Source organism: Anguilla rostrata, chromosome 17, assembly GCF_018555375.3.
Source record: "Anguilla rostrata isolate EN2019 chromosome 17, ASM1855537v3, whole genome shotgun sequence".
NCBI lineage: Eukaryota > Metazoa > Chordata > Actinopteri > Anguilliformes > Anguillidae > Anguilla > Anguilla rostrata.
In genome coordinates, this window is record NC_057949.1 from 23,649,161 (window position 1) to 23,664,518 (window position 15,358).

The window sequence follows — 15,358 nt, forward strand, 5'->3', positions numbered from 1 at the left end:
ACTCACCACTGACACCAGTCATATCAGCACTCAATCTGGCTGGGGACCCCGATATAGAGACAGATACTGTGTGTGTGTGTGTGTGTGTGGGTGTGTGTGTGCATGCGTGTGTGTGCATGTGCGTGAGTGCGTGAGTGCGTGTGTGCGTGTGTGTTTGGTCGCACGTACTTCTCCACACACCTGCATGTTGCGTGAGTGTGTGTGTACGCGCAGATGTGGTGTACATACGTGGTTCTGGTGTGTGTGACTGTACTAGTCACCATGAGTGCCTCTTCATTGCCTTTATAAGCCACTGAAAGCTTCATGGAAGGGGGGCTAGCCTGCGCTGACTGAATCTGAATGAATCACTGATCTCTGATCTGTGGACAAACAGAAGAGCAGCTACTCGTGCCATCCCTTCAAACAAGCGGCTGAGCTCAATGATCAGCCAATTATCTCCGCAACTATGAATGACTTGACAAGCAGGACCAGCCTCTGCAGAACAGAGCAGGGATGGAACAGACAGGAGAGGGAGAGAGGGAGAGAAAGAAAGAAAGAAGAGGGGGACAGAAAAGAGAATGAGATAGTCAGAAAGAGAAAGACATATAGGGGGTAGAGGGGAGGGAGACAGGTAGGAGGAGGGGAGAGGGACGGGTGGGGGTGGAGGGGAGAGATATGGGTGGGGGCAGAGGAGAGAGAGGTAGGTGTGGAGGGGAGAGAGAAGTGGAGGGGAGAGGGGTGGGGTGGAGGGGAGAGAGGGGGGGTAGGTGGAGGGGAGAGAGAGAGGTAGGAGAGAGAGGTAGGTGGAGGGGAGAGAGAGGCGGGGGGGAAAGAGCCTGTGAAGTCAGATGAACAGCAACTGTTGCCCAGTTACTCCCGCTGATCGCCTGATCCGCCTGCAGTCTGCATTAGTAACCAGACACCCCGTTCTCTGAGAAATCTTTCACAGGTGGGGTATGAGACAATAAAGTGGAACCGCTCAACACGCTCATCTGAACTCCGACAAGCCTTCCCTCTCCCACTCCTCCTCCCTCTCCCCTCCCCCGCCCCCCCCAGTCCGCCCCCTCCCCCGCCCTCCGGTTCCCAGGGCTCAGGTTTCTGGAGCTCCGCGGCGTGGTGCAGTGCCGCCTCCTGAGAGCCGCAGGGACTCCGATCGCCCAGCAGGGGGAGCAGCAACAGATGACAGTGCCCCCCTCCCCTTACTCCATCTAATCGCCATGGTGACAATATTTCTGCTGCAGAATAGGGATGGGATAGCGGATCCGAGAGGACTGCCTGTGTGTGTGTGTGTGTGTGTGTGTGTGTGAGTGTGAGTGTGAGTGTGAGTGTGTGTGTGTGGGTGTGTGTATGTGTGAGTGTGTGTGTGTGTGTGTGTGTGCATGCGCACCCATGTGTCCCTGACTTCATTGATCCAATTGTGCATTTAATCACACATGTGTAAGACTGGGCATTTATCAACATGTTGTACACTGCAGCAAAAATATTTATATGTGTACCCCTACAGTCAACAATCATAAGATGATGTATCCTTTATTATGAATAAATAAATAAAAGCATAATCACTATTATTAGATAATTACTGTGCTGTTTACTTGATTGAGAGCTGCGCATTGAAAGCCAGGGTACACACAGTCTGCTGGAGCTGCCCGCTAGCTCAGCGGACAGGTCGTACCATTCACCAGCTGAAACATGCTGGTTGTAGGGCTCCCCCCCCCCACCACTTCCATCAATGGTACGCTCCGCACATCAGTCATGCCCAGCCACAAGGCCACTGAGGAGAACCAGCCGGGAGAAAAACCACCGCATCCGTCTCACTGGATCTACTGACAGCACAGCACAGGGGCGTATGAAGCATGGTATGGACACACAAGCATGCGCACGCATGTGCACACGCACACACACACATGCATGCATGCACACGCGCACACACACACCCATGCATGCACATGCACATGCACACACACACACACACACACACACGCATGCATGCACACGCACACACACACACACACACACATGCACATGTACACACACGCACACATGCATGCACATGCACAAACACATGCATGCACGCACACACACACACACACACACACAAAATAAGCCATGCAGACACACATACGATTCCAAACATGCTTTCCTCTGTGGCTGAAAGCAGCGGATTTACTCAGCGAGACTAATGGAGGGCCGGCGGCGGAGTGATAATTATCCTCCGTCTGAGCGCAGACATCCCCTGCTCTTCACCTCTCCAGCTCCGCCCACTCGCGCCCGCGCGCCCGCCGGCCCGAGTCGTGAGTCACACGGCGCCGCTCCGAGCCGCGCCCCCCAGCACGCCGCCGGAATCTCGCGCCGCGCCGCACATCTGACGGTGCGGCCCACGCGTCTCCCTGAGCCTCACCACGGAGACTGGAGGGAAGGAGTGCGGTAACTCCCCCAAAAATAGAGCACAGCGCTCCGCAAAAGCAAAGAGATAACGCCCCGTCCGCCCCTGCCACTGTACCGCACTCTGGTCCTGCCACTCTACCACACTCTGGGTCCTGCCACTCTACCACACTCTGGCCCTGCCACTCTACCACACTCTGGTCCTACCACTCTACCACACTCTGGTCCTGCCACTCTACCGCACTCTGGCCCTGCCACTCTGCCGCACTCTGGTCCTGCCACTCTACCACACTCTGGTCCTGCCACTCTACCACACTCTGGCCCTGCCACTCTACCACACTCTGGTCCTACCACTCTACCACACTCTGGTCCTGCCACTCTACCACACTCTGGTCCTACCACTCTACCACACTCTGGTCCTGCCACTCTACCACACTCTGGCCCTGCCACTCTGCCACACTCTGGGTCCTGCCACTCTACCACACTCTGGTCCTGCCACTCTGCCACACTCTGGCCCTGCCACTCTACCACACTCTGGTCCTGCCACTCTACCACACTCTGGTCCTGCCACTCTACCACACTCTGGTCCTGCCACTCTGCCGCACTCTGGTCCTGCCACTCTACCACACTCTGGTCCTGCCACTCTGCCACACTCTGGCCATGCCACTTGCCGCACTCTGGGTCCTGCACCTACCACATCTGGGTCCTGCCCCCTCTACCACACTCTGGCCCTGCCACTCTACCACACTCTGGCCCTGCCACTCTACCACACTCTGGGCCCTGCCACTCTACTACACTCTGGCCCTGCCACTCTACCACACTCTGGGTCCTGCCACTCTGCCGCACTCTGGGTCCTGACACTCTACCACACTCTGGGTCCTGCCACTCTGCCGCACTCTGGGTCCTGACACTCTACCACACTCTGTTCCTGCCACTCTACCACACTCTGGGTCCTGCCACTCTACCACACTCTGGGTCCTGCCACTCTGCCGCACTCTTATACAAAGGACTACTGCTACTCTTTATAAGAGTAACTGTACCAAGTGTCAATGATCAAGCATTGTTGTACCATCAATTGTCTTCCTCATCACCATTATTATTATTCTTATTATTAACAACAACAATAATAATAATGATTATTATGTTATGCTCGACAGAAGCCCTTCTTTTCAGGATCCTGAGAGACTTACAATACACAGTTTATATTTTACACATTCACTCTCACGGCCCTATAACTATCAGGTAACGAGCACCGCCCTCTACACACGGCACCACAACACCTGGGGGCGGTCCACAAGCGCAGAACATGATGCAGACGCAGCCCACGTGCGGGCTGGGGACCCACTTTTCTTAAAAAGCGCATTCGCACCGCCGTCCCTAACTCCCCACTTAATTAATATAAATCACCATTGCGCCGACGACCGCCGCAATCGAAAACCCGCCAATGCCGCGCTCGCGTTCCCATCGACACCCCGGGGTTTCCGACCCGACGAGCGATAGACACGCAGCGGCAAACCGACAGGCAAAACGTCGGGGGAGGGGACGAGTTCAGCCCCGCCCCCTTAGACGCAAAATTATGCCACGCAAAGACAGCCCCGCCCTGTCCTTCGCCCCGAACAGCACGGGACAGCAGTCCCGGATCGCTGCCTTCCTTCCCACGGAGGAACTACCCTACGGAATACTCTTAAAATGGGATCATCTCAGCTTGGGAAGCACGGAAACAAATGTGTTACAAATACAGAGCTGCCTGTGCATTAGAGCCTCCCCTCCCCTCCCCTCCCTCCTCCCCCCCATCTGAGGAAACCAGACCACCTTGCATAACTTCACCCCCCCTAACCCAGCACAAATCAGGAACAATGTTTAGCCTGACTGAGCAAGAACGACACCGACCGTTGAAGAAGAAAAAAATAAAAACGACAAAATAATTCCCTCCCTGCCCTCTTCCCAGCACACACAAACACATTTGCTGCCATCATTCGACCCCTGCATTTGAGCTTCAGTGGGGCTTCGATCAAAGACAGACCACAGATTCTCGAGCCGAACCAGACTGTCAGCTCCGTGTTCTCAACATTCAAAGTTCCTTCTTTCCAACTGACGTGGCAGAAATTTGAGATGCCTCAAATTTGTCCAGCTCACGTCATCTTAATTCTCGTGACGAGACAGGCAAGGGCAACACAAACAACAAAAAAAGACCTTTGTGTGGTCTGAATGCTCATAGAAAAGAATGGTCAAGGCATTCTTTTCTATGAGCATTCCGACACCACATCATACCATCTGGTTACCATAAAAATCTGTGCACACACCCCTTTTGACTTCACTCCCATAAAACAGCCACACTAGTTACACAAAAAACGGCAGGCCCTTTTTGACCCTTGACCCCCCGGTGGCTCACCTGCATCTCCTCCTCCCCGTACTTGGAGGGGCTCCCCAACAACAGCCACACAGGCTTTTTTTTTTTTTTTTTACCTTTCACCCCCCCGGTGGCTCACCTGCATTTCCTTCTCCCCGTACTTCGAGGGGTTCTTGCTGCCCTGGCTCTTGCGCCTCAGCTTCTTCAGCTCGGCCTGGCACTTCTCCAGACTCTCCCCTTTGCTCTTGTGCTCCATCTGGTACTTCTTCAGCGCCGCCTGTGGGGGGCAGCAGAGAGTCGTTACCCTCAGAGCCATGTCTCGCAAAAGCGTCATAGGTCACACTACAGTCAGCCCTCTCAATATGGCAGCACGAGCGTCTTGAAGTAAGGTTCTTGCGTTCGCGACTTCCTTCGAGACGCTTAACTTTCATTCACGCCGATAATACAGGGGATAGAGATAGTCATTCAGCAGTGAGACCTGCCACTATGCGGCATTTCCTGGCAGCGTTAAAGGGTTCCAAATGATGGCCAGCAGGAAGTAAATTTGAATTTCTGAGACTGCGGCTGCCAAGACAATTTACAGCAATTCAACCAGGAACCAGGCTGTAGGCATCCTTCAAATTAAAATTCATGAACAACTGCCTATCCAAGAATTCTGGCATGGAATCTTCGGATATTTTACCGCTGATGCAGTGTCTCTGACACGTTATTGATTGACTAGCACCGCAGAAAAGAGGGGGTCACTCCCAGGGCATTCTGGGAACTTAAGTGAACCAGAATGCCCTTCCAGGAACTGCCAAAATCTGAGCTGTGTGTGCTATAGATGGCGTTGTGGCTTTGTTGTATCTTGCACCTATAAAGCAGTGATATCATATAGTTGAATAACCGGAACATACAATTATAAAGCATGGTCCAAACAGTCTTTTGAAAACACAAACGTCATACGGCAGAAGTAGCAAGATCTCACTTGTCAGAAAATAAGCAGCTAGGAAGAGACCCAGATGTCTTTGCTCTGGCCGCAAATGCATTCCAAAAAATTAATATTAATAATCCATGACACTGCACTGCAGTGTGTTTGCCCAACCGAAACATTGGGGATTTCAGGACCGTGTCCAAGAAAAAGGCTTTGAAATGACTGCTGCGATTCCAAGTGCCCTAAAAATATGTTTATGTGACATTCTCATTGCTCTTCGTTAGTTTTCTTTCAATCTGCTAAAATGGTTCATAATCCAACAGTGCGCAATTCAACCCCGATGCCCCACCCAAACACACACACACACACACACACACAAATACATACACCACATACACACACACACAGATAGACACACAGGAGGGCCTTGTGAGAAAATAAGAAGAGAAGGAGGAGGAGAAAAGTCTGTGTGCTTTAATGGAAAAGTCAGAAATCCCCTGTTTGCCATGTGACCACACCATAAAGACAAAGAGATAAACCTCATCCTTCACAAGGAGGTCTGTGTGCTTAAAGGCAGAATATGGTGTGAATTGCCAGGGCAGTCATTTTAACTTTGCCTGGTTCGTTTTCGCTAGTGTTTGTGAATATTTGTGTTGGCCTGTTCACCAGGGAAGTCGCTGAAAGACAGTGAAACTGCCTCGTCGCAGTTTGAATTTATATTAACGAAAAGAAAAAAAAACGGCTGATTATTTCCCCCGCTTGTCTTTTCAATGAGCTGCTGTTGCCAGCCAGCAACAGTCATTCTTCATTTGGTATCTGTTCTCTAGATGCCACTGCATTGTGTATCGGTACAGCAAACAGCCCCACTGGGGAGCTGTTGAGTAATGCACTTTCTGCTGTGCCGCTTATCCACAAACTGCATCTTCAGCTGATGATAGCGCGAGTGAAATATGCAGACAGGTAAACCGAGGTGAAGGAATAATTTGAAAAACAGGTGGAGGCATATCAGGAAATGGGCGGGGACAGTCTCAGATGACTGAGCTGGCCAGAGGTTCCTCCCACGGTTTCTTCCTGCAAGCCTTCATGGGAGTTTCTCGGTTGCTGCCATTGGCTCTGGCTCGCTTTGGGGGGAGTTTTAGGGTTTTAGGTCCTAGGCCAGGGTATACTGTGAAGCACATTGTGACAAATGTGCTAAATAAAAAAATTCAGGTGACAAAAAATTCAGACTCAGGTGACAAATCAGGAAATGGGTGGAGACAGTCTCAGGTGCCAGATCAGGAAAGGGGCGGAGCCAGTCTCAGGTGCCAGATCAGGAAAGGGGCGGAGACAGGTAAATTCAGGTGAGTGAGGCAGGTAACTCACCGTCAGGTAGCGGGCGTCCAGCTCAACTTTTTTCTCCAGCTCCGTCAGCAGCTCATTGTGGAACGACTTGAGCTGGAGGGAAAGATGGAAGCAAGTTCAGCTTCACCGAGCAGTGGGGTGGGAAGAAAGCCAGGCATTCATTTACATACAAGCAACCAAACAGCCAAACTCGTACAGACACACGTAGACATACACAAACATGCACGCACGCACACACGCACGCACGCATGCACGCACGCACACGCGCACATGCACACGCACACGCACACACACACAAGCACACACGGGCGCACACACACGTGCGCACAAACAAAAAATATTAAGCCTTGTTTTGTATGCATGTTCCCTTCACAGCACAGGCCATGGTAGCCTTCAAGCAAAGGTTAACCCAAACTCCTTCATCAGTGAAACATCAACCAGGATAAAGGGACACCACAGTAAACGTGTCAGCGAAGCTTCCTGCTTCCTGTGAACCAACGTGGATAACAATGGCTGATTAGCAAACAGTTTGTAAAGCATTCTAATCACATCACCTAAATCATTGTTTGCTAATGTAAAGTGACTGGACCGTACACATAGGGCTACTGTATCCGGGGAAACCACATTCTGATTTGACAGACAGCATCAGGGCATCATTTGAACAAGCTGGAACAAGGAGTGTCACTGGGTTTCCGCCAAGGACAAAGCAAGCGATCAGGAAGGCGTAATCCTGTGCACATAAAACCACATGCAACTGAACTGAAGGGCTGGCTTCAATGCTGGAGCAGTGACTCAGTGTGGGAATGTCTTCAAGACCCACCAAAAGGCATTTTCAATTGTGTTTGTGTAATAATTTATTTTTTAAAACCAAACCAACAGGTCTCTCTTTGCCTAGGACTAAAGCTAATTCTACTGAAAGGGTTCCTTGAAAGGGTTTTTATGGTCGCTTTTTTTCTTTTCTTTTTTTTGCTTAGGGTTTTTCCTGTTTGTTCAAGCACAGTTTCAGATAAGTACGTCTGTCACTTTCACCGACTGCATATTTGTGACAACCTCCCCGTTACACGTGACATATTTTTTTTCCAAAATGTCCTAGAGAGATTTAGTGGCAAATCTCTGTGACGCACACCAGCAACTAAATGCAGTTTAACTGTGCAGTGTGCTGTAGGCAAATGTGTCCTTTTTATGAACATAGTTTTCCAAGGGGTGCTGGAGAAAGATAAAATAAAAAAAAATCAGTGTTTCCAATCTGGGTAACGGAGTCCAGGGCTCTAACAACTACACTGCAACCCTCGATGACACAGGCACGCACCATATCTTCCAGCTGCACCTGGATCTGCCTGTGGACTTCAGCCATCTGAAACAGGACATCCCCTGGAGAGAGAACAGACGAGAACCAAATGAACAAAAACAAACAAAAGACATTGGGGGGGAAAGAGTGGGAAAAAAAGAGAGAAAGAGAAAGACAGAGGATGTATAGAAAAAGAGAGACAGAAAGACAGAGAACAGAGAAAAAGACCTGCAATCACCACCCCGCCCCCTCCCACTTTCCTGGGGCTTGTTAGATTCACCAACGTGCAAGAGGACCATGCAGTCACACACAAACAAACACGCACAGACACAGAGGACACAACCCAGGAGGCCAGGACGAAGAGGAGGGGGAGGAAGGGGGCAAGACGCGGGACAAGATGGAACATCGATCAAATGGAAAAGATAACACATTCAACGATTCAAAAACCACGGCGACAAATATGACACGACAAATATGAGGAACAAAATCTTTTTTAAAAGCAGGAAGAAGCTGATCGAGGTCACAAACATAAAGACGAAATGAAATCATACAAGGAATCAAAAGATCTCTCTGAAACAAAAGGGAGGACTTGATTCCCGAGCTGACGCAAACTGCGGGGTTTTCGAAAAAGAATCAAATAAGATATCGGTCAAAGTTTCGGTTCCGTAATTCTTCACGAGAGAATCGTAACACAGCAAACCAAAACAAAACAAAAAAAAAAACAAAACAGAACGGAAAGGGAGAGAAAGAGAGAAAAAGAAAAGAGAAAGAAATAGGAGCGATAGCCATGCAGCCAGGGTGAGATGTGTGTGGGTTTCAGGATACCTACATGCTGCTTCTTCTGAATGTGCAATGCGTTGTAAAAGAGGAACAAAAGATCGAGATTGAGCAGAGAACATAGCAAACACAGACCTGAAGAGACGAAAACGAACACAGGAAGTCCCTCGACACAGTCAGACCCCTTCAATAAGAACCCAAGAGGTGGGCAACACAGACCCATCGCCCCCCCCCCCCCCACTCCCAGCTCCCGCCCCACCCCCATCCTTTCCCACCGTTCCCCGCCCTGCCCCGCCCCGCCCCGCCCCTCGGGCGATGACGGCCGACCCACGTTTGTTGGGGGTGCCCCCACCTTCCCGATAAAAAGCTGAAGCTGAAGAGAGGGGGAAAATGTATCGATGTCGCTATAACAGGCCTGACCGTACGGTGTGTGCCAAAGCAAGTGCCACAGATGTGATGTGAGGTCTCCGAGAAAGTCTGTGGGTGTATACACGTGCGTACGTGTGAGTGTGTGTGTGTGTGTGCATGTGTATACGTGTGTGCGTGTCCGCATGCGTATACGTGTGTGCGCGTGTGTCTGTTTGTGTGCGTGTCCGCATGCGTATACGTGTGTGTGCGCGTGTGTCTGTTTGTGTGGGTGTCTGTATACGCGCGTGCATATGTGTCAGTGTGTGCGCGTGTCTGCATGTGTGTGTGCACGTGCACGCACGGGTGTGTGAGTAATAGGGGAGGGCAGCATGCCTTGCCAGGGCACGTGCTTACCCTAAAGTAGCGGGGACCCAGGACACCGCGGGGTCACATGCCCTCTGCAGACATGCTGCTTCCTTCACATTTACACGTCACCTATTCAAGCTATCAGCCATACTCGCACTGCAAAAAGCAAGCGCGAGATATTCTCACAAACAGAGGCTGAAAGGGCTGGTTCAGTGGCGGTATTCAATCGAGCCCCGCCCCCTCGGACAGACGGGGAGCAGCCAGGGTCCACAGTGAGGCGAGTGCGGCGTGGAGGCGAGCGAGGCGGGATGGCTGAAGGTTCGAGGCTCGTGCGCACAGTGGGGCAGCGGTACGAGGAGCAGCGCTCAGCCGTACCCAGCTGTGCAAATGGCACCCCCGCTGGCCTACATAAGGAAGCCTGCGCGTCTAAATAATGCATGAACACAATCACATCGGAGACTGGAGGTAAGATGGGGGATGGGTTCGCTTAGGAGATGTTAAAACCCCTGCTCTTCCAACCCCCCCCCACCACCAACTAAAACACAGGCTCTCCCATACAACCCTGTCACTCCCTCCCTTCCCTTGGTACAGCCCCACCCAGCCCAAATTCTAATTTAAAACTGAGTGCGTAGAAAGGACACACTCTGTACTGCACAGGGAACAGACTCTCAGTGCGTTAACAGAACAGACTCGGTGCGTCGCTGATCACCCGCCTCTGCCTCCTTCAAACAAGACGACTGAACCGCTTAGCGACAGTCAGAACAGAACAGTCACTCAGGCTTATAGCTCTGACTCCAGCGCTGTATGCTCCTGGACCTCCAACCAAAGAGGCTCCCCATTAATAAACAAACGCTCCCCTGCGCACTTCAGTCCTTCGAATTGTAAACCGATTTTTTTTTTGTTCTGTTCTCCTGCTCCTTTTTTTCTGCTCGTAAGAAAGGCTGTGAAAAATCTTGATAGCCCACACAGAATCTTGGGCGGAGCCCTTACCGTTGCAGCCTTGAGCGAGGAACAGAACCTGGCTGGCTCCGGTGAACACCCAAGCTTAACAAACAGATCATTTTGGAAAGTGCGGGCTGAATTATGTTGCCATGGCGAAGGAGGTCTGCCGCGGCAAATAAGCGCCGTGATGCAACAACAGCGCCGATTGCGACAGCGTTCGCTGAAGGGCGCCCGAGTCCTGCCAAAGCAAGTGGGCCGTCAGGTTCTCAAGTCGTCATCGACAGGTCAGCACGAGAACGAAAGACGTCAGCCGACCGGCCAAGCTTTCCTATTATTCGACAACGGCCTCGAGGCCTTCCTGTTGATTCTAGCCTCCGCCGTTTCTGGAGCCGCTCATTCAGAAACTTGAGCAGCGGGAGGGCTGCAGCGTTCCCTTTCCTGAATTAAACAAAAGAGCCAGATTAGGGGGAACTCGCTTCAGCTGAAGAGTGACACGGCTGAATGTCAACAGGAAGTGGCTCACAGACGCTGTACTTGGAAGGCATTCCTGAAAGCGGGCCAGATTCCGTCTGACATCCGCGCGGAGTGGGCTTCCTAAAACCGTGCCACTGACGGCACAACACAAAATCCTTTTTCACTCTCTCTCTCTCAAAAAACATGAAACACACACACGCACAGATGGGAGGAAAAAAAACCACAAGGGCAGTTTCCCTCTGACTCTCTCCCTCACGCAGATGTGTACACAGAAACCCACGCACATACGCAAACACACATACGCACACACACACACACGCACACACACACAGGCACACACACGCACACACACACGCACGCACACACACACACACACACACATAGCGAACGCCGCGGGTGTGTGATGAAAGGGCTTGTCCAGGCACAGAGTCAGCTCAGGTAGGACCTGTCGCTGACTCATCAGAAAGGCCGGGCTTCACCCCTTCCAGCCACGCCCGTGAGCCACGTCCTGGGCCGAGCGGCCCAGCGAGACTGCGGCGACGCATGCCTGCGCACGCATGCCCGTGCATGCATGCCGGCGCGTAGCCCCGGAGCGTGAGAGACACACAGACGCTCCTGGAACTCCTTCTCCGTGGGAGAACTTCTCACCCAGAACCCGTGGCTCTCCTTTTTTTTTTACGGCAGCCCATTAGAGAACCGGAGTGGAGCTGAGACCCACACTGACCGCGCCTCTCAGCCCGTCAGACCAGGAAGTCAGATCCGCGGAGTGGAAGTGCGGTGCGGTGCGGTGCGGTCGGGGGTGGGAATGAGTCACCGGGCAAAGGTTGCGCACGCGCATTGCTGCGGGTGCTGTCATAGCGACGGCGGAATGTTTGTTCCCGTTGCTAAGGACTGGGAACCGGAGCTTGTGGGAAGGCTGCGGCACAGTCTGGTGTTAAGCTGACGCGCAGACGGAGGGGGGGGGGAGGCAGTCATCGGATCCGGTAACCAGCCGGCCCGAGTGACCCCACCCCCAGTCGCGGCGCACAGCGATGACGCACTCAGTGAAGGAGGAGTTGTTGCCGGGTGGCGACGGCGAACGAGAGCTGAGCGCGCGGCCGCGATGGCGGACATGTGGGCCGCGGCGCGAGAGCTCGAGCGCAAACAAACCCAGATAATCCCCCTCAAAGCCGAGGGGATCAGGGCGGGGCAGGGATTGTCCCTGAAGGTCAGCTCGGCGTCCCCCCCCCCGCAGTGGAACATAGTCTCTTTCTATCCACTTAAAAACAACAGCCACTCCCTCCCCCCACCAGGTAACGCGCCTACAATCAGCCTTTTGGGGCAGGGGGGGCGGGGGGGGAAGTGTGCTGATTAAGCAGGGCGTCAAGGTGACGGCCGACCGCAAGCGCACGTCTGGACCCCAGCCAAGGTCGCGCGACCCCACTGAGCGCCTCTGTGCAGTGATGTCACCACCGCCCCGACAGCTGCTCATAAGGTCAAAGGCCATCGGTTATCCGAACGTCGGCGCTACCGGAAAAAAACGAACTCACCGTCACGGCAGCCATTTCAGCTTCGTCCGTCACTCTGTACTCAAGTGGCTGCTTTACCGTAATCTGGATTAGCACCGAGAGCGTTGAGTCGCGCGCCGGCGCGCTCAACACCCCGTCTCGTTCACCTGCGGCCGCGTCCAATCGCCACGCGCCGTTATGGAGTGCCTCCGTCAGGCGTGCTCCAGCGCTTCACCCGTTACAGTCGCTTCTGTCCAGAGCGACTGGCGTGGGAGAGCAGAAAATCTACGCCAGAGACAGCCCGCCGTGCGTTGGTTAAAAAAAGGCGGACGTTGAACGGACGGGCCGGTGCGTGCCAAAGCCTGGCCTACGTCCAACGACCTCTGAGCCCAGCAGCGAGAGCGCCCCAGAGGGACGGACTCGCCGGTACCTCCGCGGTACATAAAGCCTGCGTTTCAGCTGGTCTCATATCTCAACCCAACATCCCAGGCTCAGAAACATGTGCGTCCCCCGAGATAAAGATGTTCCAATGCTCGCTTTTAAGGGGTGTGTGTGTGCGTGTGTGTGCGTGTGTGTGTGCGTGCGTGTGTGCGCGCATTCACGTGTGTGTGTGTGAGAGGGGAACATGCCTGTGTGGTTGGAATAACCGTGGGAGTCAGCTGGGCGAGTAGGAGTGTGTCGAGGTTGCGCACCCCACTCACGCGCACACACACACACACACGACCAGTGAGGCCATTCTCGGATTCGGCGCGGGGGAACAGACGACACCGTTCGGCTAATTAAAATAATCGCCGCCACCGCCATTCATCATAATCATAACCATCGCAAAACACCACGTGGCCTTCCTCCTAATCCTCCTCCTCCTCCTCCTCCTCCCCCCCTGTGGGAACTGAAGGTGTGTTTCTCCGTTACTCTGTTCTGCTGATCCAAGCTTTTTTTTTCCTTTTTCTCCCCCGCTGCGGTGCAAACGCTCTTATTAAGGCGCTTGATCTACGACAGCAGTGCGGCTTTCTGCTGGAAACCCCTTTTTCCCGCCTCCCTCTTCCTTTTAATTAAGAATTAAACTCAAAGTCCAGCTTGGAAACTTTTGGGAGAGAGGCAGGGGGGAGAAGGAGCGCTCACGCTGGCGTCGGGTAACAGGGACGCCCGCTACCCACCTCCCCGCGGAAACGCGCGTGAGGTCAGCCTCCGCCCTCCATGGGAATTTTTCCGTTTCCAAAAACAGGAACTCTAGACTCACTTCCCGAGCAGTTGAAGAGCATGCCGGGGGAACCAGGGCAGGCGGAGAGGCAGCCGACCAGACCGTGTGAGAAACGGACCGGGGACAGAGGCCGGGGACTTACAGGCCCTTATGACACACCGTTTCACACCTCTCTAAGCCAGAGGGATTTCACAGACATGTGTAAACAGTAATGAATGTGCACTGGCTTTGTGTGTGTGCGTGCGTGTCTGTGTGTGTGTGTGTGTGTGTGTGTGTGTAAGAGTGCGTATTTGTATGAGTGTGTGTGTGTGTGTGTGTGTGTGGTGCATGGGTGTGTGTGTGTGAGTGTGTGTGTGTGTGTACGAGTGCGTGTGTGCGGGTGGGTGTGTGTGTGTGTGTGTGTGTATAAGTGTGTGTGCGGGTGGGTGTGTGTGTGTGTGTGTGTAGGTGTGTGTGTGTGTGTATAAGTGTGTGTGCGGGTGGGTGTGTGTGTGTGTGTGTGGGTGTGTATGTGTGTGTATAAGTGTGTGTGCGCGTGCGTGTGTGTGTGTGTGTAGGTGGCGCAGCCCCCTGGCATCCTGTCTGTACAGAGTCAGTGTGGAACGCTGATCTCCTGCAGGCTTGTCTCTGGCCAGCATACAGCAGCACGTCTCCTCTGCCTGCAAATTACCCCCGGGAGGAACACTGAGATTTTCAGCTTGACTGCTGTTCAGTAATGTATGCAATTATCTCTGGTTCCAGCACTCTCCTCTCCTCAAGGCCTCCGTCTACCCTCATGTTCACACTATCACAGCTGCAGCGAGAAGGTGAAATTATCTATCAGGAGACTAAAGGATCTCTGTGAGGAGACTAGAGGATCTCTCTTGGAGGAGACCAAATGATCTCTGAGGACACTAAAGGATCACACTGCGAGGCTACAGGATCTCTCTGTGAGGAGATCTATCACTGAGTACGCAAAATGATCTCTGTATGGTGGGTAAAGATCTTTGTGATATCCTTGAGCAGTGATTTGGGTAGAGATTAAAGCGCTATTTCTAAGACACGACACAGTAGAATTTACAAGCACAAACCAAATACAGTTTGTTTCACCAAATACAGGGCCAATACCCACAATCCTTCAGCTTTAAAGCTGGGGAGCCCTGCACTAGCATGCATGGACTTGGTTTTCAACTGAACCCACAAAACATGTAAACGCAACCCAGAGCCCGCCCCCCCCCCCCCCCCCCCCTTTGCCAAGAGAGCCGTAACCGTGGGAAACTTAAGCGTGCAAACGTGTGATAAACAGCAGCTTGGCTCGGCCGCGAAAAGCATCGCTATTACCGTCGCCGCTGGCACCGAGGACGATTAGCCCAAGACACTGTTTTTTTTCCCCCCATTGAGACGCGTTTGTGTTTGTTTTGCTTGTTAAAGCCGCGTTTCCACCGCAGGAACTATACCCCGGAACTAGGAACCTTTTGAGGAACTCAGTGCGTTTCCACCGCAGGAACTAGGGTCTAAATTTAGTTCTGGG

At 52.7% G+C, this 15,358-nt stretch overlaps 1 protein-coding gene across 5 annotated transcripts in view; it reads right to left on the reverse strand.

Annotated features, from left to right (window-relative positions):
• LOC135243667 (brain-specific angiogenesis inhibitor 1-associated protein 2-like) overlaps positions 1 to 15,358 on the reverse strand; it is a 62,862-nt gene that overhangs the window by 22,157 nt on the left and 25,347 nt on the right. For all 5 annotated transcript variants that reach the window (XM_064315645.1, XM_064315644.1, XM_064315647.1 and 2 more), the window contains exons 4-6: positions 8,275 to 8,336; positions 6,987 to 7,058; positions 4,851 to 4,988 (exon numbers count right to left, since the gene is read on the reverse strand). In XM_064315645.1, the coding sequence (XP_064171715.1) occupies positions 4,851 to 4,988; positions 6,987 to 7,058; positions 8,275 to 8,336 (272 nt within the window). The remainder of the gene's footprint in view (positions 1 to 4,850; positions 4,989 to 6,986; positions 7,059 to 8,274; positions 8,337 to 15,358) is intronic.